General features: G+C 40.2%; 1 protein-coding gene across 1 annotated transcript in view; it reads left to right on the top strand.

Moving 5' to 3' along the window:
• DTNBP1 (dystrobrevin binding protein 1) overlaps positions 1-26,886 on the top strand; it is a 124,645-nt gene that overhangs the window by 46,030 nt on the left and 51,729 nt on the right. Inside the window, exon 7 of the mRNA XM_027128417.1 lies at positions 11,401-11,423. Coding sequence (XP_026984218.1) covers positions 11,401-11,423 — 23 coding nt within the window. The remainder of the gene's footprint in view (positions 1-11,400; positions 11,424-26,886) is intronic.

Below are 26,886 nucleotides of genomic sequence, written 5' to 3'. Positions count from 1 at the left end.
CATCATCTCATTTAGATACAAAAAAAGGGTGGGGGGGATTTCCTTATGATGAGAACTCTTAGGATCTACTCTCTCTCTTTTTTTTTTTGCGGTACGCGGGCCTCTCACTGTTGCGGCCTCTCCCGTTGCGGAGCACAGGCTCCGGACGCGCAGGCTCAGCAGCCGTGGCTCACGGGCCCAGCCGCTCCGCGACACGTGGGATCCTCCCGGACCGGGGCATGAACCCGCGTCCCCTGCATCAGCAGGCGGACTCCCAACCACTGCACCACCAGGGAAGCCCAGGATCTACTCTCTTAACAACTTTCATTTATACCACACAGCAGTGTTAACTGTCATCGTCATGTTGTACATTACATCCCTAGTACTTATTTATCTTCTAACTGGAAGTTTGTGCCTTTTGACCACTTTCATCCAGTTCACCTTCATCCCTTACCAGATTTATGATGGGCAGATATTTTTTCCCATTCCATAGGTTGTCTTTTCATTTTGTTGGTCACTTCTTTCTCTGTGCGGAAGCTTTTTAGTTTGATGTCGTCCCACTTGTTTATTTGTTATTTTGTTGCTTGTGCTTTAGGTGTATCATATCCAAAAAATCATTGCCAAGACCCATAATGAGGAGCTTTTTTCCCCTGTTTTCTTCTAGAAATTTTATTGTTTTGAGTCTTATATTTAAGTCTTTAATCCATTTTGAGCTCATTTTTGTGAGTGGTGTAAGATAGGGGTCTTTACACCTGAATATTCGATTTTCCCAGCACCATTTCTCAAAGAGACTGTTTTTTCTCCATTCAGTATTCTTGGCTCCCTTGTCAAATATTAGTTGACTGTATATGCATTGTCTTCCTGAAATTCTTAACTTATTTTATTCAGGATATAAAAGGATGAACTATCTTCTTCAGAGAAACCTTTTGGAATCAATTTGTTTAGTTAATACACACACACACAACACACACACATATATGGCTGATTAACAATCATTTGTAGTGTAAATAATTTGAGTTGACAACACTGAGAATGAAGTAGTTTTATTCAGTCAAATGTAGATCAAAAAATATCTTTCCAATAATAAATTATGTAGAATATTTACTATTCAGAGATGTCTTACTTACAGTTTAAGCTTCTTACTTTTATTCAATCTAGAGGTTATCAAAACTGGGAATATTATGAAGGCTAGTGTCAATAAATGGAAAAAAATGAAAAAAATGGCATATTATTTAGAAATAATGGAGGTAAATACCGGAAGAAATCTCTAGAAGAGTTGAATGTAGCTTCTTGCAAAAAGCAGGACAGAAAGGTGGGGAGAACTCAGCCGCGGAACTAATCTGCTTCATCATAAATCCTTGTGGGCACTATTTGACTTAAGGAATGTACATGTACTATTTTGATAAACATAAAAATTGAATTTAGAAATTTTTTATTAGCTACAACATTCCCTGAAGTGTTTTACAGGAACAGTGGACTGAGAAGATAGCCACTGGCATTCCATGATCAAATAAGTTCCAGAAACACTTTACCCTGTATTTGCCTCATGGAACTTTGTAGTACATGTCAGTTTATTAAGGGTTCTGAGAATTCCTATAGTAGAGAAATTTGACTCAGCATTTCACAACTTACTTGCTTATAGAACCAATTCATCTCTAATACATATTAAAATTCTGTGACTTGATATTCTATATTACACCATTTGAAAAACTTTCAAAGACCCCAAATTAAACATTTTATTATGTGGTCCACAAGGGAAGAGTTTCTTAAAAATAAGCCTCTTTCCTCTTTAACAAGGGGCCCTACAAACTAATGATTTTTCTTTTCTTACTCTGAAGAAGATAATGTGTAATACAAAGGTTGTGTGTGTGTGTGTGTGTGTGTGTGTGTGTGTGTGTGTGTGTGTATTACAGTGTACCCACTCTGTAGCTTTCCAGAAAATCTGGATCAGACAACTAGATGGGGATGGGGAGAGTGGGAGAATGAAGGATAATTTCTCACACACCTCCAGTGCTAATCGTGTCTGCGATAGGCTCCGATGCACTTTCTCATTCTGCTCCCATCAGAGACTGGGGAGTGGGCAGGCAGCGATTGTTGGAGCTGGGGAGGAGATTGAGTTACATGAAATTATGTTACTGCTTAGGGGCCAGCATCAAGGCCAGGGTCTTCTTTTTTTTTTGACTGTTGCACTGGGATAAGTGGAATCCGTCCCAGATGTTGGTATCAGTGCATCTGTAGTTGAGAACGGATATACGATATTTTGTCATATATTTGATAGAAGTTCCCGGCACAGAATAAATTCCTGCCTCCTGTGAAAAGAGGGATGTGACCCATCCCAACAGTAACGTGGCTTACGATGGCAGATTCTCAGTGTGGGCAGAGGGAAACATAGAGCTTTAGAACACTCCTAGGGGTGTATCTACCCTTGAAAAACATTTGAATAGACGGTTTAACCTAAGTATCTCTGCATTGAAAAAGGACATCCTACTTTAGCTGGTTATCTAATGAAAGTGACATATAAGCAACTGTATAATTGTAGGGAGAAGATACCCATAAATAGCTTTTCTAATAACTCTTCTGCATATAAAGTGATATTGCTATTACTGATAGCTTTTTTTTTTTTTTTTTTTTTTGCGGTACGCGGGCCTCTCACTTTTTTGGCCTCTCCCGTTGCGGAGCACAGGCTCCGGACGCGCAGGCTCAGCGGCCATGGCTTACGGGCCCAGCCACTCCGCGGCATGTGGGATCTTCCCGGACCGGGGCACGAACCCGTATCCCCTGCATCGGCAGGCGGACTCTCAACCACTGTGCCACCAGGGAAGCCCTACTGATAGCTTTTATGGACAGGAATAGACACCGCCTTGATCAATAGTAAAACATGGTATAGTGCATGAAATATGGCTGTAGGCAGAGACAAGTACTGGTACCAGTAGTTAGGTTGTCATATGGTTCAGAAGATGAGTTAGCCATACAAGTGTAACTCCTAGATGCCTTGCATAGGTTTTCATAACCAATAGGAAATACATTTTTCATCAAGTAGGAAGCATTAATATTGAATATATGAGCCAAAATAAAGAACCTAAGACCATTTACATCGTCTAGCTAGCAGTTAGAGAAGTGGACTTGAGATTCGGGAGTCAGCTAGCATTTGTAGTCATGGGTGTGGGGAGAAATAGATGATAAGTGTGTACATGATTTTATTTATTTTTAACTTATTTGTTTGGTTGTTTGGCTGTGCTGGGTCTTAGTTGCGGCACATGGGATCTAGTTCCCTGACCCGGGAGCGAACCTGGGCCCCCCCTGCATTGGGAGTGTGGAGTCCTAGCCGCTGGACTGCCAGGGAAGTCCCTGTACATGATTTTAAAAAAGGATAATTTCGGACAATTATACTGAAGAAAATAGAACAGAATAACGTTATAGAGGTGGGGAGGGTTGCTTCGCTGGGGTGAGCAGGGAAGGCCCTTCGTGGAGGACACGTGAGAGCTGAGACCTGAGTAAGGAGGCAGCCACATGGGGATGGGGGATGACACCCTTCCAAGCAGAGGAGCAACAGATACGTTTAGAAGAATGAAGAAGTAGAGCTAAAAAGAAGGTCAGCCTTCTAAATTTGTCATCTTTTCAGTACCAGCATAATATTCCTTAGAATTATTATTGAGATTCTTCCATAATAATATAGTTAAAGTTATATGTGAGTGATTTAATTAAAATATTTCTTACTTCCAGACTTTTGGATCCTTTGTTTTCCCGTTCAGTATGCAGCATACCATCAGAATTTCTCTGAAAATAGCTACATCTTGAAGAACAGTGTAATTTTAGTATTTCAACTTAATTATAAATGACTCATAATTTTAACACAGTCTTGCTTTGGACTTGAAATCTGCTTTGGGGCATACTAAACTCTAGAAGCATTTTTCACTGATTCATTTAGACTTTGAAACTTAATTGTCATCTCTTAGAAACTCTCTCCTGTGAGTGGGGGCACTGCTTCTGTTGATAAGATTCAGTGCCCAGGCATATTTTGAGAGAGTCATTATTCCTTTTGCTTTATGTATTACAGCTAATGCTAAGGAACTATGCTCTTCTTTGTGTTTTATTTTTATGTTAATGTGGACTGTAGACAGTTTAGAAAATCTTTAAAGCAAAGCATAACAGATTTATTTGAGATGTTATCTTTAGTAGTATTTGACCAGCTTATGTTCTAGAGAATAACCCACCAAACTCCTGAGCTTCAAGAACTGACTGTCCACTAGACAGGCTGTGGGCCACGGGTCTGAGCTGTTCTTCCATGTCAGAGTGTTGAGGATGGTGTGCCTGGGAGACTTGCCACAGGCCTGGCTTTGCTGAGAATAGAACAGAAGAAACCAGTGGCATTCTCCAAGGTGAACAACAGAGAAGGAGGTCCAACAGAGATAGGCAGAAAGGCAATAACTAACTCCCGAGGTTCTGCATGGAGATCCATTTGGGTGCTGAATGGAAAGTAGATCAGGAGAGCTTTCCTTCGGGCAGTGCTTTTACAGAAAGGATCCTCCCAAGCTGGAATAACAGGGACCAGACTTACTCTCCCACCTGATGCAGCCAAAAAAACAGACAAAATAAAGGAAATAACACTTTGGAAGACATTGGGCAAAGAAGAGAAGTGATCTCCTTGATCGATAGGAAACAGGTGGAACGAGCCCTGCGGTTTCCCCAGCATCCTGCCTTGAGCGTTTCCAGGCTAAGTGCAGGGAGGGGCCCAGGTAGAGCCTGGCAGACTCTTTGAACTGAAGAACAGCTGAGCGCCTGGGGACCCAAGGCAGCCAGAGTTCACAGGACACAGTACCAGGGAGAGAGGATACCGAAAATCTGCAGAAAGCTCCCCTGAATATTCAGCAGAGGACCGGTAATTCATGTGAGGAAACCACCTGAGGCAGGAGGAGATATCATCAACAAGGGTCAGTTAGCAGTGCCCGGCACTCACATCCTCGCACTGTGCCTGAGCCCAGCGGCCAGACTGAAAAAGCTTAGAGTTCCTGGGGTACCAGGCAGAGCACTCAGGAGCGTATCCTTCAGCAGGGGTACAGTTAGCCCTTGACCGAGCCCTGTTCCAGACCTGCTTAACTAAGCATAAAAGCAAACTCAGAAAGATCAAACTGTTTCCAAATAAATGAACTGTATCCCAGACAAAGCTGAGGAATATTTGTAGAAATACAAAAATAGCTAATAGCCAACGAGGTAGATCATTCTGACAGGTTGCTTGTGAATGGACAAGATGCATGGCACACTGAAGTTAAAATATTGTTCTAGAGAAAGATCGTATACAGGTTGTGTCATATTGAGACGTTCATGGAGACCAAATCCATGATGCACTTTAAATATTTAACCTGTATTTTTCTTCTTAGTCTTTAGGTAACTAAGCCCATTGACAAATCAGTCCTCATGTACCTGACCTCTTGAAACTGTCCTTTTTTAACTTCTATAACACTCATATCCTAAATTTTCTTCTCTACTGTAGGTTAGTGTCTAGTTGCCATTGTAGATGCTTTAGTTCTGTTATTCTCTTGGGTTCTGTTCTTGGTTGTTGCCACCTCCCATTCTATGTATTAAAAAGATCTTGTTCTATAACACATGCTCCTCCACAGTACCTGTGTAAGGAGCAAATGACAGCAGGGACTTCTAAGATACAGTTTTGTGAAAATTACCTCAAGCAGGTAGGCCAGCTCTCCCCCAGCGCCACCTCATCCACTTTCTACCCTCTTAACCACAAACTCACCAAGTGCATAAGGGTACACATTTTCATGACTGTAGAATGCTAAGAAACAAAAGATTGGGTAATAGTCAATAGTAGCCGGTCTTTTGTGAAAGAGGTCTTGTAAGATCTTTCCTATGAACTTTCCTATCCATCAGCCATAACAAAGGGACACTCTTCTACTGTGTTCAATACAGAAAGTATTGCTGATCATACTTTTAAAACAATTTCCCCTAAACATTTTCAAATATGAAGAAAAATGTGAGAGTTGATTTTGCACTTCACATTTTGAATGTGGTATTTTGCCATAGAGAATCATTGTGTAAGGTTTTTATCATGGATTTGTCCTGGGGAAGCAGTTTAGTGTTTAGAGAAAGTGTGCTTCCATCTGTGAGATGATTGTGTTTATGGAGACATTTATCCAGTGGTTCCAATCTATTAAGTTTGCATCTGTGGGTCTGATTTAGTTGATTTCTATACGTATACAGATTTAATATACTTCTTGCAACACTCCATAGATTTATTTATTAATGTGATGCTTTTTTTTTTTTTCTGCCCTCATAACTCAACCCCTATAGAGAAAATGATTAAATAGCAGTTTCGCCCTTTGGAAATATTAGATTTTTGAGTCTGGTGTTATTTGGTGAATGTTTTAGTTTCAGGGTTGGTTATGCTAAATTTTGTGACGGCCTTTGCTGAATTGAGTAAAATTTAAAATATGGTAAAATCTAAAGGAAGGCATTTCAATTCTTTCTACTTATTGGATCTTCTGAAAATATTATTAAACTTTGAAAAAGAAGAGACTCAGATTTTTGAAACTGCAAGAGGCAAACACGTTGTTATCAGATGAGAGACTATGTGGTCAAACTTTTTTATAAAGAATAAAACCCTCCCTAGTCCTAGCAAAGGCTTCTTTGAAGAAGCAGCTATTCTTAGTCATCCTGCAGCCACCATACTTGATAATCATGACTTGCTGCAGAGTGTCTGTTGTGTCTGACTCTTTGCACATGTGTGATCAGGGCGGATGCGACATGATCTCTGCACTTAGGATCTCTGCAGTGTAATTGTAGAGATGATACCTGCATGGAGATCACTGCATTACAAGGCAGTGCACCAGGTGTTATAAAACTGATGGACCTGAGTGCTATAGGAGCTGAGGTAAGGGGAGATGGCCATTTGAGTGTGAAGGATATCTTCATGGAAAAGGTGAACTTGGATAAGAGTTTGGAGAGTAACCAGAACTTAGAACTCCTGGTCACCTATGCTTTTTCATTTAGTTAGCTGCGAGTATGACATAATAATGATCAAGAGTGAAGCATCTGCCATGTTTTCAATCAGTGTTACCTGTCGTCATCAGTTATACTTTCCCTCAAAACTCAGTTCAATCCTGGCTCCTCCAGGAAGCCTTTCCCGGCAACCCACAGTGTGTGAGTTGCTCCCTCCTCTGTATTCCTAGAAAATCCTCAGCATGGCTGGCATTATCAGAGCACTAATCTATGACATCAGTTTCTAACTGTTGCTTTACTTCTGTCTCTTCTCACTAAAGTTGCTTGAGGTTATGGAACGTGTATAACCCAACCTGAGCATTATTCCTACTGCTATTCCTAACATTATTCCTAGTGTCTAAGGCTCAGTACATTTTTTGTTGAATGAATGATCAAAGATTACATTCAGTATGAGAAAATGAATATTTATCCAAGGCACGATATTTATCATCATGACAGTAGTGACGATGGGGAGAAATGGATGGATTCAGGATATGTTTTGAGATAGAATTAATAGGATATATTGATGGATTAGATGTGGCGAAGGAGGGAGATGGATAAACCAAAGCTTGAGGAACTTGGTAATGGCATGAGTTGAGATGAGAGAGACTGAAGGAAGAACAGGCTCTTTTTTTTTTAAATTTATTTACTTTATTTTTGGCTGCCATTGGGTCTTCGTTGCTGCGCACCGGCTTTCCCTAGTTGTGGCGAGCGGGGTCTACCCTTCATTGCGGTGTGCGGGCTTCTCATTGCGGTGGCTTCTCTTGTTGCGGAGCAGGGGCTCTAGGCGCACGGGCTTCAGTAGTTGTGGCGCGCTGGCTCAGTAGTTGTGGCTCGCAGACTCTAGAGCACAGGCTCAGTAGTTGTGGCGCATGGGCTTAGTTGCTCCGCGGCATGTGGGATCTTTCCAGACCAGGGCTCAAACCTGTGTCCCCTGCATTGGCAGATGGATTCTTAACCACTGTGCCACCAGAGAAGCCCGAACAGGCTCTTTTGGGAAGAGCTCCCAAATTGTTGGGAAGCCTGCTCCACTTTGAGCAGAGCTCTCAAATAAGCAGTTGCATTTGCGTCTGGAGCTCAAAGAAGAGATCAAGACAAGAAGTATAAATCAGGAAGTCAGTATGTGGATGGTATTTAAGGCTGCATAGCTGAATGAATTGCCTTGTGAGAGAATATAAGTTACACAGAGGGCCCAGGACCAGGCTGGCAGAGCTCCAGCATCTAGTGGTCTGGAAGGGGTAGAGAAGTAGCAGAAGGAGCTGAGGGAGAAGGAGAAAAACTAGAGAAAACTTTCTCAAGGAATCAAATTCTGCTGAGGGATTTGGATGAAAACTGAGAGTGAGCATTGCCTTCGGCAGCTTGGTGATTGCTGGTGACCCTCACTTTGCAGTGGTGGGGTGTGGAAGCCAAGCTGGAGTAGGTTCAGGACTGAACGGGCAGTGGGGGAGCTGAATCCCTGAGTGGGTTTCAGGGGATGGGAGTCATGTCTTTCAGCATCACCAGCCTTAGGTTTCCTACCTTCCAGATTATTTCATTAAGTTCCAAACTGAACTCATGCGCTGCCCTCCAAAATCTGCTCCTCTTCCTAAGTGTTCTGCTAACGAATTCCCTTTCCTTCCAGTGATCCAGACTAGAACTCTCACGGTTATGTACTTGTGCCATGTCATCAGTTGCCATGGTCTGTTGAGTCTTTCCATGGTGTTTTTCAAATTGGACTCCCTCTCTTCATGGCCATTGCCACTTATGTTGCCCTTTCCAGGCACTAGTTGGCTCTTCTTCAAACTCTTCTGATGGTTTCCTGAGTGCTCCCTGCTTTATGCTCCCCCTCGTTAGTGCATCTGTCCATCACGGCTAGAATGTTCTTCCCAAAGCACAGATTTGCTCAAGTTTTTCTCCTGCTAAAAATAAAACCAAATCCTTTTAGCCTGGCACTCAGAATCCTCTACCTCTTTAGCCTCGTCTCCCACTACTTTCTCTTCATTCAGCCTGCTCTTCTGAATGGTTCTTTCCTAAAGATAACCCACACCGTTCAGCCTCCACGGCTTCACTTTCACCGTTACCTCTGCTTGACGTGCCTTTCCCTCCCTTCTCTTACATCTTCTGTATTTCTAGATGCTGTTACCTCTGACATTGTGGAGTTTGCCCTAAAAATTACAACACTTCAAGGCTTTCAGTGCTACTGATTTCCTTTATCAGTTCTTTAAAAGTTCCGTGGTACTGACTTTTAGCTTAAACCACCGTTATCTGTACCACCACTACCTTAGCCAGTCTTCTTTCTTAGGAATTGGGTACAGGAGTGGATTACTTCCTGAGAGGAAGTTTCTTGAACTGCCGTGGGTCATGACAGTCTGTAAGCAGAGGTGTCTAGGGAGAGCACCCGGCTCGCCTTTCCTCTTTTCTCATAGCAGCTTTCCGTTGCTTTGATGAGGCAGCCAGAAGGTTGGAAGGTGGGCATGGTAAGCTTCCCTTCCACGTGAAAGCTTCCCTCAATTGGGCAATGACTCATTAATAAAGTAGACACTGGATTCTTCGCTTTATGGTTTTTAGTATTCAGGGCGAGAGTAAGGGAAAAACAATGTCTGAAATCATTACTCCAAGTTTCACCTTTTTAAAACAGGAGGTGCTTTTTTGAAATTTTGTTTACTGCTGCATGTTCTAAAAGAAGGAAGGCAGACATTATCTAAAGACTGTAATCAGAGAGAAAAGAATTACTTCCTAAATACTGAACTGAGTGTTCCGTCATCTTGTCCACCCCTTGGTGGCCTTAGGGGATTGCTCACACGAGGGCATCAATAAGAAGTAGAGAAAAAAAAAAGTAGATTGAAGGTATCTCTTCAGGATATTCTCTTACAATACATGTTGCCTTTCCGCCAGGGCTATTTCGGCTTTCATCCCGTTATTGGAGTGTAACGTAGGTTTTAGGCATGTTTACTTTGTACCTAGTCTCTTAAGAATGCAGCTGGGCTATTGGCTCAAGGGAAACAATTGCACTCTTTTTTTTTAAAATGATAGGATTGAAAATAACATTCTTTTTTCTTAATGAACTGTGGTGCTGGGGCAATATTATCATGAGTTGGTATTTTTAGGAAAAAAAGAGGGGTGAGATGACCATCTGATTTAAGAACCTTCACTTGGCTGTTACAAGAATATTGGCTTTTCAGTGGCACCTTGCCAGTTCCACCAGCCAGCTGTTCATTGTAGTCAACTGTTTTGGAGCGTGACGGGTATTGTAATTAGCAATGTGGAATACTGATTGGAGAATCTAAAATAGCTCTAGATTTTTAGTAAAACGTACATGCAAATAAAAGAAATGTCTCATATTTTGAGTGGGATAACAAACCTTTACTAAATGAATTTGCCTCCTCAAAATTATTAGTACTGATAATGAGAAAAATATAATTACAAAATTATAAAGGAAAACCTGAAAAAAACTTGCTTTTGACTTCTTTGTCAAAAATGTTTTGTATTATGGGGACTTCCCTGGTGGCACAGTGGTTTAGAATCCACCTGCCAATGCAGGGGACACGGGTTCGAGCCCTAGTCCGGGAAGATTCCCACATGCCACGGAGCAACTAAGCCCGTGCGCCACAACTACTGAGCCTGCGCTCTAGAGCCTGCAAGCCATAACTGCTGAGCCTGCGTGCCACAATTACTGAAGCCCGCGTGCCTAGAGCCCATGCTCTGTAACAAGAGAAGCCACTGCAGTGAGAAGCCTGCACACCACAACGAAGAGTAACTCCCGCTCGCCCCAGGTAGAGAAAGCTCATGCGCAGCAACGAAGACCCAACACAGCCATAAATGAATGAATAAATAGATTATTTAAAAAAATGTTTCGTTATATGATTGTTCATCTATCTTCCCTGGCTTTACACTTCCCCAGGAAACTTTGTGTTTCAGCATCGCTAATTGACACTGACAAAATTACAAACCAGAGGATTTCCTGGAGGCTTGGCCCTTTTGTGTCAGGATGATCTATGGACTTCAGTCCTTTGATATATGCTCTCCCCTTTCATTTAACAGGGGAAAACACTGCTCCTATTCTGGATGATTTTTAATTAAAGATTTTAAAAATCTGTTGTTTAATATTTATCAGTGGAGGGAAAATTGTTAAGTGCTTTTATAAACTGATTCTTACATATACTAGATGGTTCCTAGCTGGCATTAAAATACTGTATGTCTTCTTATAAGTATTTCAGTGTTTTAATAGTTTAAATTTTGGTAGAACTTTTTTGAGCCATTAATAGGGTAATAGCAGAAAAACTGAAAATAGTAGCTTTAGGCTAATTGTACTGGTAATTTCACTGAAGTATAATTGACATGTGAGCATCTAGAAATACCACTCTGGGCATTTGAAGTACTTAAAACTTTATAATCTAAGAGCAGTTTCCATTGGGAATAGATTAATAAATTTATATCTTTTTTTTCCTACAGGAAGGAACTTGAAACCTTCAAAGGTAATTTTGTGTTTAATTCTTCACTTTAAAGTAGATGAGAGTTAATTGATGTCAGATGTTCTCTCTTGTTGATGATGAAAGAATGCATTCCTTTTTCTTTAAATCAGACAATTTACATCAGAAAATAAAAGTTTGCTTAATACTGTTTTCATAAATTTTATTTAATCACAGGTGGTTTTGATATTCTTTTTTAGCTGTAACACATGTACCAAGTGAGAGTTTCTGCTAATGACATTATAAGTAGTATGTTAGGAGACACAGCGCTAACTTTGAGGTTGTTGAGAATCATAGTGTTTTGGGGTTTTTTTTTAAACATTTATTTATTTATTATTTGGCTGTGCGGGGTCAGGTCTTAGTTGTGGCACACAGGATCTTTAGTTGCAGTATGTGGACTCTTAGTTGTGGCATGTGGGATCTAGTTCCCTGACCAGGGATTGAACCCGGGCCCCCTGCATTGGGAGCACCAGGGAAGTCCCAGAGAATCATAATTTAAAAAGATTCTGGTTTCTGTTGTGCTGAGCCTGGGCCACACGTAGAGGCTGTGGTGATAAAGGCAGAGAGGTGGCCCTGCAGTTGACCCAGAGTCACATGAACCTCCTGCAAGGTTTTCAGTGCTGGGTCATGCTCTGCCACCATCTTGTAACTTTGGATACATCTCTTTATCTTTTTCAGCCTTAGTTTCTCAATCTGTAAAATTACAAGCTTTGATGAACTATATTCTGAGATACTAAAAGTGCCCAGCATTGCTTTTTAATTTTAGGGAACTGTTGCAGGTGGGCACTGAAGAATAATTCTTGGTCACGTTGACCCTTACTGGTTATGGGGAAACACTTGTGAAAAATAGGGAAAACCACAAACTTTCCAACAGCCGAAATCCCTTCCAGTTTGCCACTTTTCAATTACTCATTAGCAATTGAGTAGTGAAATTTCTTTTCTCAGAGAATTTCAGTAACCAAGAAGACTTTGAATTATTGCTTATTATGTTTCATATATAAGCTAGTATTGACTTTTAGAGTTACTGGTTAAAGATTTTCCATATATTATTTACAGCTGAATTGTTCACATGTATGATTTATTTGGATGTGTTAGAGAAAATAAGTAACCCGCAAGGTAAAAGGTATAAAGGCTTATTCCTACTATGACTATAATCAGACAAACTTGTTTTGGCTGAGTTTCTATTTGACTGACTAGTTATAGTAAATGATTAAGTTCATGGCCAGTTTGTTGAGGGCCATGTTCAATGATCATGTGATGTATTATCATGGCTACATCATTATTCTTAATCAATTTGTGAACCACAACTCATGTACATTATTTTTCCTCACTGGTTTAAAATAAGATTTGAAACCCTCATAAAATATTATTCTCCCTCTCCTTCTTTTCTTTTAGTCTGCTAGCATCTTCTTATGTTAGAAGAAAAAAAGCAACTTAATATTAAAAGACAGGCAGGAACACAGATTATGCAAAATGTCAACTTTGCTTGCATCTCAGTACTGAGGCATTTTTTTTTTTTTTTTGTATGACAGTATTCACAGAAAAAAAGGAGACCAGCAGTTTGCAAAGGTTAGATAGTGTTACATATTACCTGATAGAATAATTCAATTTGTGCTGAAATATCTTGTTTACACACACATCCCTAATTATGCACAATATTTAACAGCACATCCAACCTACCCACAGGCCAATTAAAGCTCTCAAATTTGAACAGACCCTAAACTGATTATTGTATCATATCTAGTGTTTTAAAGAACTAATAGTCATTGAAAATTTTTTCCTCTTGAGTGTTATTTTTTGAATTTATTTTTTTATACAGCAGGTTCTTATTAGTCATCCATTTTATACACATCAGTGTATACATGTCAATCCCAATTGCCCAATTCATCACACCACCACCCCCACTCCCCCGTGGCTTTCCCCCCTTGGTGTCCATACGTTTGCTGTCTACATCTGTGTCTCAATTTCTACCCTGCAAACCGGTTCATCTGTACCATTTTTATACGTTCCACGTATATGCGTTAATATGCGATACTTGTTTTTCTCTGTCCGACGTACTTCACTCTGTATGACAGTCTCTGGGTCCACCCACATCTCTACAAATGACCCAGTTTTGTTCCTTTTTATGGCTGAGTAATATTCCGTTGTATATATGTACCACATCTTCTTTATCCATTCATCTGTCGATGGACATTTAGGTTGCTTCCATGATCTGGCAATTGTAAATATTCCTGCAATGAACATTGGGGTGCATGTGTCTTTTTGAATTATGGTTTTATCTGGGTATATGCCCAGTAGTGTGATTGCTGGGTCATATGGTAGTTCTACTTTTAGTTTTTTAAGGAACCTCCGTACTGTTTCCCATAGTGGCTGTATCAATTTACATTCCCACCAACAGTGCAAGAGGGTTCCCTTTTCTCCACATCCTCTCCAGCATTTGTTGTTTGTAGATTTTCTGATGATGCCCATTCTAACTGGTGTGAGGTGATACCTCACTGTGGTTTTGATTTGCATTTCTCTAATTATGAGTGATGTTGAGCAACTTTTCATGTGTTTCTTGGCCATCTGTATGTCTTCTTTGGAGAAATGTCTATTTAGGTCTTCTGCCCATTTTTGGATTGGGTTGTTTGTTTTTTTAATGTTGAGCTGCATGAGCTGTTTATATATTTTGGAGATCAATCCTTTGTTGATTCGTTTGCAAATATTTTCTCCCATTCTGAGGGCTGTCTTTTCGTCTTGTTTATGGTTTCCTTTGCTGTGCAAAAGCTTTTAAGTTTCATTAGATCCCATCTGTTTATTTTTGTTTTTATTTCCATTACTCTAGGAAGTGGGTCAAAAAAGATCTTGCTGTGATTTATGTCAAAGAATGTTCTTCCTATGTTTCCTCTAAGAGTTTTATAGTGTCCGGTATTATATTTAGGTCTCTAATCCATTTTGAGTTTATTTTTATGTATGGTGTTAGGCAGTGTTCTAATTTCATTCTTTTACATGTAGCTGTCCAGTTTTCCCAGCATCACTTATTGAGGAGACTGTCTTTTCTCCATTATATATCCTTGCCTCCTTTGTCATAGATTAGTTGACCGTAGGTGTGTGGGTTTATCTCTGGGCTTTCTGTCTTGTTCCATTAATCTATATTTCTGTTTTTGTGCCCATACTATATTGCCTTGATTACTGTAAGTTTGTAGTATAGTCTGAAGTCAGGGCATCTGATTCCTCCAGCTCCGTTTTTTTCCCTCAAGACTGCTTTGGCTATTCAGGGTCTTTTATGTCTCTCTACAAATTTTAAGATTTTTTTGTTCTAGTTCCATTAAAAATGCCATAGGGGTTTCCCTGGTGGCGCAGTGGTTAAGAATCCACCTGCCAGTGCAGGGGACACGGGTTCGAGCCCTGGTCCGGGAAGATGCCATGTGCCGCGGAGCAACTAAACCTGTGCGCCATGACTACTGAGCCTGTGCTCTAGAGCCCACGAGCCACAACTACTAAAGCCCGCACGCCTAGAGCCCATGCTCTGCAACGTGAGAAGCCCACGCACCGCAACCAGAGGAAGCCTGTGTACCGCAACGAAGACCCAGTGCAGCCAAAATAAATTAATTAATTAATTTTTTAAAATGCCATTGGTAGTTTGATAGGGATTGCATTGAATCTGTAGATTGCTTTGGGTAGTATTGTCATGTTCCAAATATTGATTCTTCCAATCCAAGAACATGGTATATCTCTCCACCTGTTGGTATCATCTTTAATTTCTTTCATCATTGTCTTATAGTTTTCTGCATACAGGTCTTTTATTCTTTTTATTCTTTGCATATAGGTATTTTATTCTTTTTGTTGCAGTGATAAATGGGACTGTTTCCTTAATTTCTCTTTCAGGTGTTTCATCATTAGTGTATAGGAATGCAAGAGATTTCTGTGCATTAATTTTGTATCCTGCAACTTCACCAAATTCATTGATTACCTCTAGTAGTTTTCTGGTGGCATCTTTAGGATTTTCTATGTATAGTATCATGTCATTTGCAAACAGTGTCAGTTTTACTTCTTTTCCAATTTGTATTCCTTTTATTTCTTTTTCTTCTCTGATTGCCATGGCTAGGACTTCCAAAACTATGTTGCATAATAGTAGTGAGAGTGGACATCCTTATCTTGTTCCTAATCTTAGAGGAAATGCTTTCACTTTCTCACCATTGAGAATGATGTTTGCTGTGGGTTTGTCGTATATGGCCTTTATTATGTTGAGGTAGGTTCCCTCTATGCCCACTTTCTGGAGAGTTTTTATCATAAATCGGTGTTGAATTTGGTCAAAAGCTTTTTCTGCATCTATTGAGATGATCATATTGTTTTTCTTCTTGAATTTGTTAATATTGGTGTATCACATTGATTGATTTGCATATATTGAAGAATTCTTGCATCCCTGGGATAAATCTCACTTGATCATGGTGTATGATCCTTTTAATGTGTTGTTGGATTCTGTTTGCTAGTATTTTGTTGAGAATTTTTGCATCTATATTCATCAGTGATATTGGTCTGTAATTTTCTTTTTTTGTAGTATCTTTGTCTGGTTTTGGTATCAGGGTGATGGTGGCCTCATAGAATGAGTTTGGGAGTGTTCCTTCCTCTGCAATTTTTTGGAAGCATTTGAGAAAGATGGGTGTTAGCTCTTCTCTAAATGTTTGATAGAATTCACCTGTGAAGCCATCTGGTCCTGGACTGTTGTTTGTTGGAAGATTTTTTTTTTTTTTTTTTTTTTGTGGTACGCAGGCCTCTCACTGTTGTGGCCTCTCCCATTGCGGAGCAGAGGCTCCAGACGCGCAGGCTCAGCAGCCATGGCTCACGGGTCCAGGTGCTCCGCAGCATGTGGGATCTTCCTGGACTGGGGCACAAACCCACGTCCCCTGCATCGGCAGGCGGACTCTCACCCACTGTGCCACCAGGGAAGCCCTGTTGGAAGATTTTTAATCACACTTTCAATTTCATTACTTGTGATTGGTCTGTTCATATTTTCTGTTTCTTCCTGGTTCAGTCTTGGAAGGTTATACCTTTCTAAGAATTTGTCCATTTCTTCCAGGCTGTCCATTTTATTGGCATAGCGTTGCTTGTAGTAGTCTCTTAGGATGCTTTGTGTTTCTGTGGTGTCTGTTATAACTTCTCCTTTTTCATTTCTAATTTTATTGATTTGAGGAGTTTATTGATTTTATCTTCTCAAAGAACCAGCTTTTAGTTTTATTGATCTTTGCTATTGTTCTGTTTCTATTTCATTTATTTCTGCTCTGATCTTGATGATTTCTTGCCTTCTGCTAACTGTGGGTTTTGTTTGTTCTTCTTTCTCTAGCCCCTTTAGGTGTAAGGTTAGATTGTTTATTTGAGATTTTTCTTGTTTCTTGAGGTAGGCTTGTATAGCAATAAACTTCCCTCTTAGAACGGCTTTTGCTGCCTCCCATAGGTTTTGGATCATCATGTTTTCATTGTCATTTGTCTCTAGGTATTTTTTTTTTTTTTTTTTTTGGTGGTAACTGGGCCTCTCACTGTTGTGGCCTCTCCCGTTGCGGAGCACAGGCTCCGGACGCGCAGGCTCAGCGGCCATGGCTCACGGGCCTAGCCGCTCCGCAGCATGTGGGATCTTCCCAGACCGGGGCACGAACCCGTGTCCCCTGCATCGGCAGGCAGACTCTTAACCACTGCGCCACCAGGGAAGCCCTGTCTCTAGGTATTCTTTGATTTCCTCTTTGATTTCTTCAGTGATCTCTTGGTTATTTAGTAATGTATTGTTTAGCCTTCATGTTTTTGTGTTTTTTACGTTTTTTTCCATGTCATTGATTTCTAATCTCATAGTGTTGTGGTCAGAAAAGATGCTTGGTATGATTTCAATTTTCTTAAATTTACTAAGACTTGATTTGTGACCCAAGATGTGATCTATCCTGGAGAATGTTCCATGTGTACTTGAGAAGAAAGTGTAATCTGTTTTTGGATGCAATGTCCTATAAATACCAATTAAATCTATCTGGTCTATTGTGTCATTTAAAGCTTGTGTTTCCTTATTAATTTTCTCTTTGTATGATCTGTCCATTGGTGTAAGTGAGGTGTTAAAGTCCCCCACTGTTATTGTTTTACTGTCGCTTTCCTGTTTTATAGCTGTTAGCAGTTGCCTTATGTATTGAGGTGCTCCTATGTTGGGTGCATATATATTTATAATTGTTTTATCTTCTTCTTGGATTGATCCCTTGATCATTATGTAGTGTCCTTCCTTTTCTCTTGTAACATTCTTTATTTTAAAGTCTGTGTTATCTGATGTGAGTATTGCTACTCCAGCTTTCTTTTGATTTCCATTTGCATGGAATATCTTTTTCCATCCCCTCACTTTCAGTCTGTATGTGTCCCTAGGTCTGCAGTCGGACTCCTGTAGACAGCATATTATATGGGTCTTGTTTTTGTATCCATTCAGCAAGCCTGTGTCTTTTGGTTGGAGCATTTAATCCGTTCACGTTTAAGGTAATTATCGATATGTATGTTCCTATTACCATTTTCTTAATTGTTTTGGGTTTGTTTTTGTAGGTCCTTTTCTTCTCTTGTGTTTCCCACTTAGAGAAGTTCCTTTAGCATTTGTTGCAGAGCTGGTTTGGTGGTGCTGAATTCTCTTAGCTTTTGCTTGTCTGTAAAGCTTTTGATTTCTCCATCAAATATGAATGAGATCCTTGCCGGGTAGAGTAATCTTGGTTGTAGATTCTTCCCTTTCATCACTTTAAGTATATCATGCCACTCCCTTCTGGCTTGTAGTTTCTGCTGAGAAATCAGCTGTTAACCTTATGGGAGTTCCCTTGTATGTTATTTGTCGTTCTTCCCTTGCTGCTTTCAGTAATTTTTCTTTGTCTTTAATTTTTGCCAATTTGATTACTATGTGTCTCGGCGTGTTTCTCCTTGTGTTTATCCTGTATGGGACTCTCTGCACTTCCTGGACTTGGGTGGCTATTTCCTTTCCCATGTTAGGGAAGTTTTCGACTATAGTCTCTTCAGATATTTTCTCTGGTCCTTTCACTCTCTCTTCTCCTTCTGGGACCCCTATAATGCGAATGTTGATGTGTTTAATGTTGTCCCAGAGGTCTCTTAGGCCGTCTTCATTTCTTTTCATTCTTTTTTCTTTATTCTGTTCCGCAGCAGTGAATTCCACCATTCTGTCTTCCAGGTCACTTATCCGTTCTTCTGCCTCAGTTATTCTGCTGTTGATTCCTTCTAGTGTATTTTTCATTTCAGTTATTGTATTGTTCATCTCTGTTTGTTCTTTAATTCTTCTAGGTCTTTGTTAAACATTTCTTGCATCTTCTCGATCTTTGCCTCCATTCTTTTTCCGAGGTCCTGAATCATCTTCACTATCATTATTCTGAATTCTTTTTCTGGAAGGTTGCCTATCTCTACTTCATTTAGTTGTTTTTCTGGGGTTTTATCTTGTTCCTTCATCTGGTACATAGCCCTCTGCCTTTTCATGCTGTCTATCTTTCTGTGAATGTGGTTTTTGTCCCACAGGCTGCAGGATTGTAGTTCTTGCTTCTGCTGTCTGCCCTCGGGTAGATGAGGCTATCTAAGAGGCTTAAGCAAGTGTCCTGATCGGAGGGACTGGTGGTGGGTAGAGCTAGGTGTTGCTCTGGTGGGCAGAGCTTAGTAAATCTTTAATCTGCTTGTCTGCTGATGGGTGGGGCTGGGTTCCCTTTCTGTTGGTTGTTTGGCCTAAGGCGACCCAACACTGGAGCCTACCCGGGGTTCTTTGGTGAGGCTAATGGCAGACTCAGGGAGGGCTCACGCCAAGGAGTACCTCCCAGAACTTCTGCTGCCAGTGTCCTTGTCCTCACGGTGAGACACAGCCACCCCCTGCCTCTGCAGGAGACCCTCCAACACTAGCAGGTAGGTCTGGTTTAGTCTCCTATGGGGTCACTGCTCCTTCCCCTGGGTTCCGATGCGCATGCTACTTTGTGTGTGCCCTCCGAGAGTGAAGTCTCTGTTTCCCCCAGTCCTGTTGAAGTCCTGCAGTCAAATCCCGCTAGCCTTCAAAGTCTGATTCTCTAGGAATTCCTCTTCCCATTGTCAGACCTGCAGGTTGGGAAGCCTGACATGGGGCTCAGGACCTTTACTCCAGTGGGTGTACTTCTGTGGTATAAGTGTTCTCCAGTTTGTGAGTCACCCACCAAGCAGTTATGGGATTTGATTTTCTTGTGATTGCGCCGCTCCTACCATCTCATTGTGGCTTCTCCTTTGTCTTTGGATGTGGGTTATCTTTTTTGGTGAGTTCCAATGTCTTCCTGTCGATGATTGTTCAGCAGTTAGTTGTGATTCTGGTGTTCTCGCAAGAGGGAGTGAGAGCACATCCTTCTACTCTGCCATCTTGAACCAAGCTCTGCCTTTTGAGTGTTTTGCTAATATTTCAAAAGCGTGAATAGCATCTAATAAGAAAAGGAGAAATATAACTGCTCTTCCAAGTCATTAGTGGAGGAGAAAAATTCATTCAAACATATTATAACAATTGCTTATTTTTTGAACATTGCTTTTGCCTTTCTTTTTCCTTTATATGTTGCAGGAAAACAAAAGGTTTTACTTCCTCCAATTGTTTTATTCTACTTGTAGTTATATTTAGAAGGTTCTTGCTAAGTTGGGGAAGAGCTAACTTTGGGGGACAAAAAGGGAAAATTAGTAATCCTCAAAGTTAGTAACGTAGAACAGTATGATCCACTGAGTTCTGGGTTCTTCCTTCTGTACTCCATTGAGGTTAATGAGTTAAGTTCACCTTGCACTTGTGAAGTACTTAACAACTCTCTACAGCATTATTGAAACTAATTGTTTATTATTTGTTTTTTTAAAATATTGGCAACAGGAAGGTTTTCTCTGTTCCCCCAAATACTGCATTCATTTAAACTCTTTAATGATAGTCGCTTGAATATTATTACAATATAAAAAGGTGGGTAGGATCTTAAAAGTCTTAATTTTTTATTTTCAGCAGGGAAGGAAACCCATCATTGTAACTACATGTAGAGTAAGTAAGTTTTTCACAGTCCTTAAAGACATAGGAAATTGGCCACAAATAGATGTGTCTGTTATTTAGGGATTTTCATCATTTTTCCAGTTTAATTTTTAAAATAGATTGTCATTTCATATATGAATCTTAATCACTCTTAAGTATCAGTCTAGAAATACCGTGGCACTGAACAGAGTAGAGGTGAGGACATCTAGGCTCGGTTACTGTTCTTATCTCCATATCATTCCCGACTTAACATGGCTTTAGTATGCGAACTTCTTTTTCTTTCACTTATGTGCCTTACCAAATTAACTGTCACTCTCCTTTTTCTCTGTAAAACACACTGACTGATACCACAGCGTGCTGAATGCTCGTGGCTGATAGTCTACTCGCCAGTACGGCCAAATACTTTCATTGCTACCCAGAGTGAATTGTTTGTTCCCAAATTCATTTACCCTCGTTATTGTAATGTGCAGTGTTTTGGGTTTTTTTTTAATTTTAGCTTTACTGGAGTATAGTTGATTTACAATATTGTGTTAGTTTCTGGGGTATAGCAAGATAATTCAGTTTTACACATACATATTTTCATTCATTTTTAGATTCTTTTCTCATATAAGTTATCACAGCATATTGAGTAGAGTTCCCTGTGTTTGTTATACAGCAGGTCCTTGTTGGTCATCTATCTTATGTATAGTGGTGTGTGTATGTTCATCCCAAGCTCCTGATTTATCCTCCCTCCCCACCCCTCCACGTTTCCCCTTTGGTAACCATAAGTTTGTTTTCAATATCTGTAAGTCCGTTTTGTAAATGAGTTCATTTGTATCATTTTTAAAATTAGATTCCACATATGAGTGGTATCATATGATATTTGTCTTTCTCTGTCTGACTTACTTTACTTAGTATGATAATCTCTAGGTCCATCCATGTTGCTGCTAATGGCATTATTTCATTTTTTATGGCTGAGTAATATTCCACTGTATATATGTACCACATCATTTTTATCCATTCCTCTGTTGATGGACATTTAGGTTGCTTCCATGTCTTGGCTATTGTAAATAGTGCTGCAGTGAACATTGGGGTGCACGTATCTTTTCAGATTATGGTTTTCTCTGGGTATATGCCCAGGAGTGGGATTGCTGGATCATATGGTAGTTCTATTTTTAGTTTTTTAGGCAACCTCCATACTGTTTTCCACAGTGGTTGTACCAATTTACATTCCCACCAACAGTGTAGAAGGGTTCCCATTTCTCCACACCCTTAATATGCAGTTTAATTAAATATCAGGTAAAATGATGAAACCTCATCATTAAGGAGAACTGTTTGTAAGAAAATTAAGTTGACTGCTTTGGAAGACTTAATATAGGTAAATAGCTTTTAAAAATTGCTGCAAAATGTATAATTAGGAATTAGAAAAGACTTGGAGGAAAATAATAAATATTCTGAAAGGTTCTATGCACAGATTGCTTCACAGATCTTAAATTCCTGCTCTGCTTTTAAAAATAGGCTGGAAATTTTACCCAGTGCAGTATAGGTGGCTTATACAAGCATTTTCTCAACAAGTTGACCTATACTCAGAGAATTCAGGGGAAAAAGTATGGTTATATTTTAAATTAAAGTGGTGTTTAATGGATTGCTATATTAACTGCCTTTTGAAAAATTAAATGACCAACATGGGATCCAGTTGTATCATATAAGAGGACATCCAGTGTAATCTCCTCCTCAATACAACATTACCTAACCATGTCAGAAATGTGACTGACAGTGTGAAAACATGCCAGGATTTAGGGGTTATCACTATCACAGTGGGTAGATCATCATGAGAGTATGTGGGGAAAGGCAGGTAAGACCAGCCTGATACAGTGTGATCACATTTAAGGCTTAGCTCTGGGAAGTGGAGCCAATGAAGGAGACAGGGCCAGAGTGGTCATCGAAACTGGAGGAAGACCAAGACAATTCAGTGACAGGAAGTCCAGAGAGGAGAAAGTTTAAACTAGAAGTGGTTATCAGTGCTATAAGTAATGCAAAAAAGTTGAGCAGAATGGGGATGAATAGACAACTGGGTGACCTGACAGAGCTCTTTGTAAAGGGAGAATCCAGATTGTAAATCAGAAGTACACGAGAAATTAGTAAAGAGATGAAAAGGTCACTTGAGATAGAATCAGGATCGAGGTCAGGGGAGAAGGTGAAGTTGAAGATGTTAAGGAGTTGATTAAGATCTAGAGAAGATGGGAAAAAAGATCCAGATAGATTATCCTTGTAGAGGATCCAGGACATCTCTTTCTCTGAGACCTTAGAGGAGGAAAGGCTCGCAGGTAATACAGGAAAAAGAATCTGTGTACGGAGGTAGTCTGAATTTGCAAGGCTAGGCTCAGAAGTAGAAATATAAACCAAAACAAATATGCTTTGGTTAACACAAAGCTGGGAGTTAAAGAGCATATATGGTGGATCAGCAGATCATGGTAGTCTTGGGTGCTAATGAGATCATGATTAAAATGATTGGCCGTGGAATTCAGGCCAGAAAGGAGAGGCCTGAGGAGACCAGTAAAATCAGCCAGATACAAGGTACTGGGGATGGCTACGCCCTAAAGGTGAAAAACACTTTGGTTGTTGAGGGGGATCTTGTGGTCAAAGAAAGAATTTCAGTTTGAGATCTTTGAGGTGGAACAGTTCCCAGTGATAATCATGGCTAAATTTGTGTTAAAAAGAAGAAATAAAATTAATGAGATTGTCTGAACTGGAGAATTCTGAGACCATCAGGAGGCTCACTTGTTGGGATGACTTGGGTATGGATGATGTGTACTGTTGGCTTGGCAGCCATAGCATGTCACAAATTTGGATGTAATAGATAGATGGTAAACTTGGGTAGAATGTGTGGGTTCAACTCAAAGAGTTAGCTTAACATGTAAGACAAAACTCTTCAGCTGCCATTTGGCAATATTTAGGTAATGGAGACTCAGGTTGGGTAAGACAGCTGTCCTCTGTCCTCAAGGAGCTAAAAGCACTGTGGCAAAGCTTATTGGATAGAAAGGCAAATGTATAATTTTAATACAATGTAAAAAATATTAGAATAAAGATGAGCACACTAAGGCAGGAGTAATGAACTATTTAGAGAGAGGCACTTGAGTGCTGACCTGGCAGAAAAGGGTAATGAGGACATTCCAGGAAGAAGAAAGAACAATTGCAAAAATGCGGAGATGTTTATTTTATTTCAAGAATACAAGTTAAGGGGCAGACCTTCAAGATGGTGGAGGAGTAAGACGTGGAGATCACCTGCCTCCCCACAAATACATCAAAAATATATCTACATGTGGAACAACTCATACAGAACACCTACTGAACGCTGGCAGAAGACCTCAGACTTCACAAAAGACAACAGAGGGTGACCTAACATGCAGAGGCGGGGCCAAATCCAAAGCTGAACCCCAGGAGCTGTGCGAACAAAGAAGAGAAAGGGAAATCTCTCCCAACAGCCTCAGGAGCAGCAGATTAAATCTCCACAGTCAGCTTGATGTACCTGCATCTGTGGAATACCTGAATAGTAAAGGAATCATCCCAAATTGAGGAGGTGGACTTTGGGAGCAACTGTAGACTTGGGTTTCCTTTCTGCATCTAATTTGTTTCTGGTTTTATGTTTATCTCAGTTTAGTACTTAGAGCTTATTATCACTGGTAGATTTGGTTATTGATTTGGTTGCTCTCTTCCTTTATATATATATATATTTCCTTTATCTCTTTTTGTGGTTGTGTATATGTATGCTTTGTGTGATTTTTGTCTGTGTAGGTTTGCTTTTACCGTTTGTCCTAAGGTTCTGTCTGTCTGGGGTTTTCTTGGATTCTTTTTTTGTCTTTTTAGTAGAGTTTTTAGCGCTTGTTATCATTGGTGGACTTGTTTATTGGTTTGGTTGTTCTTTCTTTTTTTTTAATTACTTTTTAAAATTTTAATAATATATTTTTTAATAACTTAATTTTTTTTCCTTTTTCTTATTTTATTTTATTTTTCTCCCTTTTCTTCTGAGCCGTGTGGCTGAGAGGGTCTTAGTGCTCCGGTCAGGTGTCAGGCCTGAGCCTCTGAGGTGGGAGAGCCGAGTTCAGGACACTGGTCCACCAGAGACCTCCTGGCCCCATGGAATATCAATTGGCGAGAGGTCTCCCAGAGTTCTCCATCTCAATGCTAAGACCCAGATCCACTCAATGACCAGCAAGCTCCAATACTGGCCACCCCATGCCAAACAACTAGCAAGACAGGAACACAGCCCCACCCATTAGCGGAGAGGCTGCCTAAAATCATAATAAGGTCACAGACACCCCAGAACACACCACCAGACGTGGACCTGCCCACCAGAAAGAAGATCCAGCCTCATCCATCAGAACACAGCCACCAGTCCCCTCCACCAGGAAGCCTACACAACCCACTGAACCACCCTTACCCACTGGGGGCAGACACCAAAAACCATGGGAACTACAAACCTGCAGCCTGCGAAAAGGAGACTGCAAACACAGTAAGTTAAGCAAAATGAGAAGACAGAGAAATACACAGCAGATGAAGGAGCAAGACAAAAACCCACCAGACCTAACAAATGAAGAGGAAATAGGCAGTCTGCCTGAAAAAGAATTTAGAGTAATGATAGTAAAGATGATCCAAAATCTTGGAAATAGAATGGAGAAAATACAAGAAACGTTTAACAAGGACCTAGAAGAACTAAAGAGCAAACAAACAATTCTGAACAACACAATTAATGAAATTAAAAATTCTCTAGAAGGTATCGATAGCAGAATAACTGAGGCAGAAGAATGGATAAGTGACCTGGAAGATAAAATAGTGGAAATAACTACTGCAGAGCAGAATAAAGAAAAAAGAATGAAAAGAATTGAGGACAGTCTCAGAGACCTCTGGGGCAATATTAACTGCACCAACTTTTGAATTATAGGGGTCCCAGAAGAAGAAGAGAAATAGAAAGGGAGTGAGAAAATATTTGAAGAGATTATAGTTGAAAACTTCCCTAATATGGGAAAGGAAATAGTCAATCAAGTCCAGGAAGCCCAGAGAGTCCCATACAGGATAATCCAAGGAGAAACACACTAAGACACATATTAATCAAACTATCAAAAATTTAATACAAAGAAAAAATATTAAAAGCAGCAAGGGAAAAGCAACAAATAACATACAAGGGAATCCCCATAAGGTTAACAGCTGATCTTTCAGCAGGAACTCTGCAAGCCAGAAGGGTGTGGCAGGACATATTTAAAGTGATGAAAGGGAAAAACCTACAACCAAGATAACCGAGCCAAGGATCTCATTCAGATTTGATGGAGAAATTAAAACCTTTACAGACAAGCAAAAGTTAAGAGAATTCAGCACCACCAAACCAGCTTTACAACAAATGCTAAAGGAACTTCTCTAGGCAGGAAACACAAGAGAAGGAAAAGACCTACAATAACAAACCCAAAACAATTAAGAAAATGGTAATAGGAACATACATATTGATAACTACCTTAAATGTAAAAGGATTAAATGCTCCAACCAAAAGACATAGAGTGGCTGAATGGATACAAAAACAAGACCTGTATATATGCTGTCTACAAGAGACCCACTTCAGACATAGGGACACATACAGACTGAAAGTGAGGGGATGGTAAAAGATATTCCATGCAAATGGAAATCAGAAGAAAGCTGGAGTAGCAATTCTCACATCAGACAAAACAGACTTTAAAATTAAGACTATTACAAGACACAGAGAAAGACACTACATAATGATCAAGGGGTCAATCCAAGAAAAAGATATAACAGTTGTAAATATTTATGCACCCAACACAGGAGCACCTCAATACATAAGGCAAATGCTAACAGCCATAAAAGGGGAAATGGATAGTAACACAATCATAGTAGAGGACTTTAACACCCTACTTTCACCAATGGGCAGATCATCCAAAATGAAAATAAATAAGGAAACACAAGCTTTAAATGATACATTAAACAAGATGGACTTAATTGATACTTATAGGACAGTCCATCCAAAAACAACAGAATACACTTTCTTCTCAAGTGCTCATGGGACATTCTCCAGGATCATATCTGGGGTCACAAATCAAGCCTTGCTAAATTTAAGAAAATTGAAATCATATCAAGTATCTTTTCCAACTACAACACTATGAGACTAGATATCAATTACAGGAAAAAATCTGTAAAGAAACACAAACACATGGAGGCTAAACAATACGCTACTAAATAACCAAGAGACCACTGAAGAAATCAAAGAGGAAATAAAAAAATACCTAGAAACAGGGCTTCCCTGGTGGCACAGTGGTTGAGAGTCCACCTGCCGATGCAGGGGACACGGGTTCGTGCCCTGGCCCAGGAGGATCCCACATGCCGCAGAGCGGTTGGGCCCGTGAGCCATGGCCGCTGAGCCTGTGCGTCTGGAGCCTGTGCTCCACAACGGGAGAGGCCACAACAGTGAGAGGCCCGCGTACCGCAAAAAAA

The sequence above is a fragment of the Aethalodelphis obliquidens genome, unplaced genomic scaffold (assembly GCF_003676395.1).
Source record: "Aethalodelphis obliquidens isolate GAN/ISIS:26980383/991018 unplaced genomic scaffold, ASM367639v1 scaffold34, whole genome shotgun sequence".
NCBI lineage: Eukaryota > Metazoa > Chordata > Mammalia > Artiodactyla > Delphinidae > Aethalodelphis > Aethalodelphis obliquidens.
The sequence above is the reverse complement of the archived record's forward strand: the minus strand, read 5'-3'. Positions and strand labels throughout refer to the sequence as shown.